This window comes from Camelina sativa, chromosome 6 (assembly GCF_000633955.1).
Source record: "Camelina sativa cultivar DH55 chromosome 6, Cs, whole genome shotgun sequence".
In the NCBI taxonomy this organism is placed as follows: domain Eukaryota; kingdom Viridiplantae; phylum Streptophyta; class Magnoliopsida; order Brassicales; family Brassicaceae; genus Camelina; species Camelina sativa.
In genome coordinates, this window is record NC_025690.1 from 18,524,972 (window position 1) to 18,528,345 (window position 3,374).

Here is a 3,374-nt window from a genome sequence, read left to right on the forward strand (position 1 = left end):
GACTATACGTTTGATTAGTCACCATTTGTTGAATTCCTTAATTTCTTGTCCCCTCGCTAAGTTGTCGGCTCATAATTTCTTTTCTTCTATGTTGATTTCTATATCTCTTCCAAATATAACATAAAAAAGGTTGAGTATCCATATATGCCGCAATGTGATCTACCACACTGAGAAAATCGAAACTAAAATGGACTTGAGGATGTTTTTTTTTTTTTTTTTAACAAAGGACTTGACGATGTTTTGACAATGCAATAAACATAATATGATATGTTACCATCAATCTTCTCAAGCTAGGCTTTTTAAAGATGGATTTCAGTATCAGTGGTCACATTTTGCTAGTCCAACGTATACAAATATGATCAAGTTCTCAATAAAGAAATGGTGCAATTCTAATTCACACGTTTAACTTGAGCATGCATGTCATTATAACAGATGTTTACACTGGAAAACTTGCAAGTTATATAATCTCAACAAATGGGATAAACTCATAATCAAGATTCAATGTTTCTACATATATATGGACACAATAAACACGGAAGATTAGTTACGTATTCTAGTAGATTAGTCTTTCTCATATGTGCGAGAAGATTAACCACCCATAGACATAGTAATGTCAAATTCTTTACTTTCACATATGACTCCTCTCCTCCTGAAATTAATCTCTTAAAATTAACCTTCAAATATATAATAATCTGTTAAATTGTAGTTTAATACTACGTACACTTTTTTATTTTTTTGTCAAACTAATACTACGTACACTAAGTTTATTTTTTATGAAAAACGTTTGAAATAGACGGTTATGTTAAAAAAAAATTTTGAATCATGAGCGATGTCTAGATACTCCGAATTGAAATATGTCTAATCAGCGTTGTTGTCACTCGATGACCCACGGCAAAGGAAAAGACTAATATGATTTCATTGGTCTGGATTTTTTTTTTTGTGGAACGTAAAACTAAGAAGGGTGCAAGACTAAGAAATCCAAAATGTTCACAAGAGGGGGCTCAAATGAAAAGAATTACAAAGAAGAAGGATGAAAAGCACAATAAACAAGTTGTTAATACGCCTATTTCCCATAAAGGATTCAGGTACTAGGAGAAGTTGAGGCAAGTTTCACATGCATGTCCCTGTCATCATCATTTCTCCAATATTATACACCGCACCTACGTCTCTATGTGTCTATCTTGGCTTCGACTTTTTCATGAATAATTTCAAATTCTTGTTTATTAATATTTTACAATTTTATTCATTTGAGATTTCCAATCTATAGGTGATATTTGTATATTGCGTTTAAATATGTACCCACGCAAAAAAATCCCTCCACAATATTGTACATATGTCACATTTCCCTACCATTAACTTTTGGTTTAAAAAACGATTTTTAAAAAATTCCTTCAAAGGTTGCAACACTTTTTTTTTTCTTTTTAAGTAACACTTGATTTTATGTTATTTCAGGGTTCTCCTCTCAAGTTATCTTGCAAAAGAGAGTTCGTTAACATAACTCTTCATCATTATTAAAGTTTACTTATCAAGAAAATCTTGCTTAACATTAAAAGAATACCTTTTAAACTGATATCAGATTATCTACAAGTTGGCTTCGATTAGGATTGGTTTGGTTTGGCTTATATCAAATATACCCATTCTAGAAATTTGAATCTGATTGTTATCAATCAAAACACTTAGATATAGAAAGCTATATATTATAGGAGGAGCATCTTAATGGGTAACGCAGAAGGGTAAAAAAGGAAGAGAGAAAAGGTGACAAAGATTACCAAAAATAAGGGAGTTTCCAAAAGATGGTTCTGATGAGAAAACAGAGCCCCATCCCTCTCTTTTTTCCTCTTCCCATGAAAGAAATTGGATGGTCCTCCTTCAATGTCCTCCACCTACTCCTCTCCCTCTCTCTCTTTGCTTTCTTACTAGTATTATTAACCAATTACTGTATATTGTCTAATTTACCTTCAATTTCTGTAAAAAGAAAAATACACATCTCACTTATAGATACCATATCTATTTATATGCATGTATAGAGAAAAAAAAAAGTGTGAGTTTCTAGCTTTGTTGAGTATATATGTAGACAACTGTAGATATTATTATTGGGTCCATTCTTTTTTTTCTTTTTAGTTATGGTGTATAAATATTTTTCAGTTCAAAGAAGAAAACTACTCATCTTCTGTTTTCCGCAAGTAGGGTCTTAACTCTTTAATACCTTCAAAGATAATATTCCTTCGAATGAAACTCATAAACCAAAACAGAAATTACAAAAAGAGATATTTTTCAAGAACAACATAATTAGAAAAGCAGAAGCAGCAGTTAAGTGGTACTGAGATAAATAATAATAAGAATATATAGTATCTCTTCAGTCTTCAGGACCAATTTCTCCATTACCACCCACCGTCTCCTTTTTTGTTTGCTGATCTATCATTATCTTGACAATTCAGGTACGGTAATATATGTAGTATAGGTTAACCCTAAAACTAAAAGATTTTTATATATATATATATATATAATCACAATTTCTTTCTTTCTCATTTGAATCTCGGATTCTTGTGTTGCCAATTCAAGGGCTTGGTATATATCTTTCTTGGTTATTGATTTATAGCATAGATTTACTAACCCAAATTTCTTTTATCAAAGTTTTTTTTTTCCTTTTTCACAACTTGATCCCATATTCTTGATCTATTTCTTGGTTATTCTTGATCTGCAAAGAGATGTATCATCAAAGATTAATTAGCCTTCTCTCTCTCTCTCTCTTTATATATGTAGGTCAGTAGGTGCGTGTTTTGATTCATTAATTTGGTGATATGATAGGATCAATGGAGGAAGGAGGAAGTAGTCACGAAGCAGATAATAGCAAGAAGATAGGGAGAGGAAAGATCGAGATAAAGAGGATAGAGAACACGACAAATCGTCAAGTAACTTTCTGCAAACGACGCAATGGTCTTCTCAAGAAAGCTTACGAGCTCTCTGTCTTGTGTGATGCCGAGGTTGCTCTCGTTATCTTCTCCACTCGTGGCCGTCTCTACGAGTACGCCAACAACAGGTACGCTTCTCTTGCACCTTCTTGATCTTTCTTAACTTCTTGATTTACTAAAATAATCTCAGTTTAAATTGATGTGGAAGTGGAGATTGAGAGTCAAGATTAGGGTTTTTGTTAAATTACAATCCTGGATTTACACTTGTTTTTTTAATTAATATCTCCATAGCTAGCTAGCTAGAGTTATCATTCTCTCTCTCATATAAAACTCTCCCACATATACACATGTGTATATATGTGTGTGTGTTTGTATATAGGTGATATATCATGAAGAAGAAGAGAAAAAACTGTCTTGTCTTCTCAACTTTTGATTAGCTTTTTTTTTTTTTTTTTTTTTTTT

General features: G+C 32.0%; 1 protein-coding gene across 1 annotated transcript in view; it reads left to right on the forward strand.

Moving 5' to 3' along the window:
- The window catches only part of LOC104792164 (agamous-like MADS-box protein AGL1), a 4,447-nt gene continuing 3,189 nt past the window's right edge, over window positions 2,117-3,374 (forward strand). The window contains exons 1-2 of the mRNA XM_010518232.2: window positions 2,117-2,438; window positions 2,764-3,040. Of these exons, the coding sequence (XP_010516534.1) occupies window positions 2,802-3,040 (239 nt within the window). The 5' untranslated portion in view covers window positions 2,117-2,438; window positions 2,764-2,801. The remainder of the gene's footprint in view (window positions 2,439-2,763; window positions 3,041-3,374) is intronic.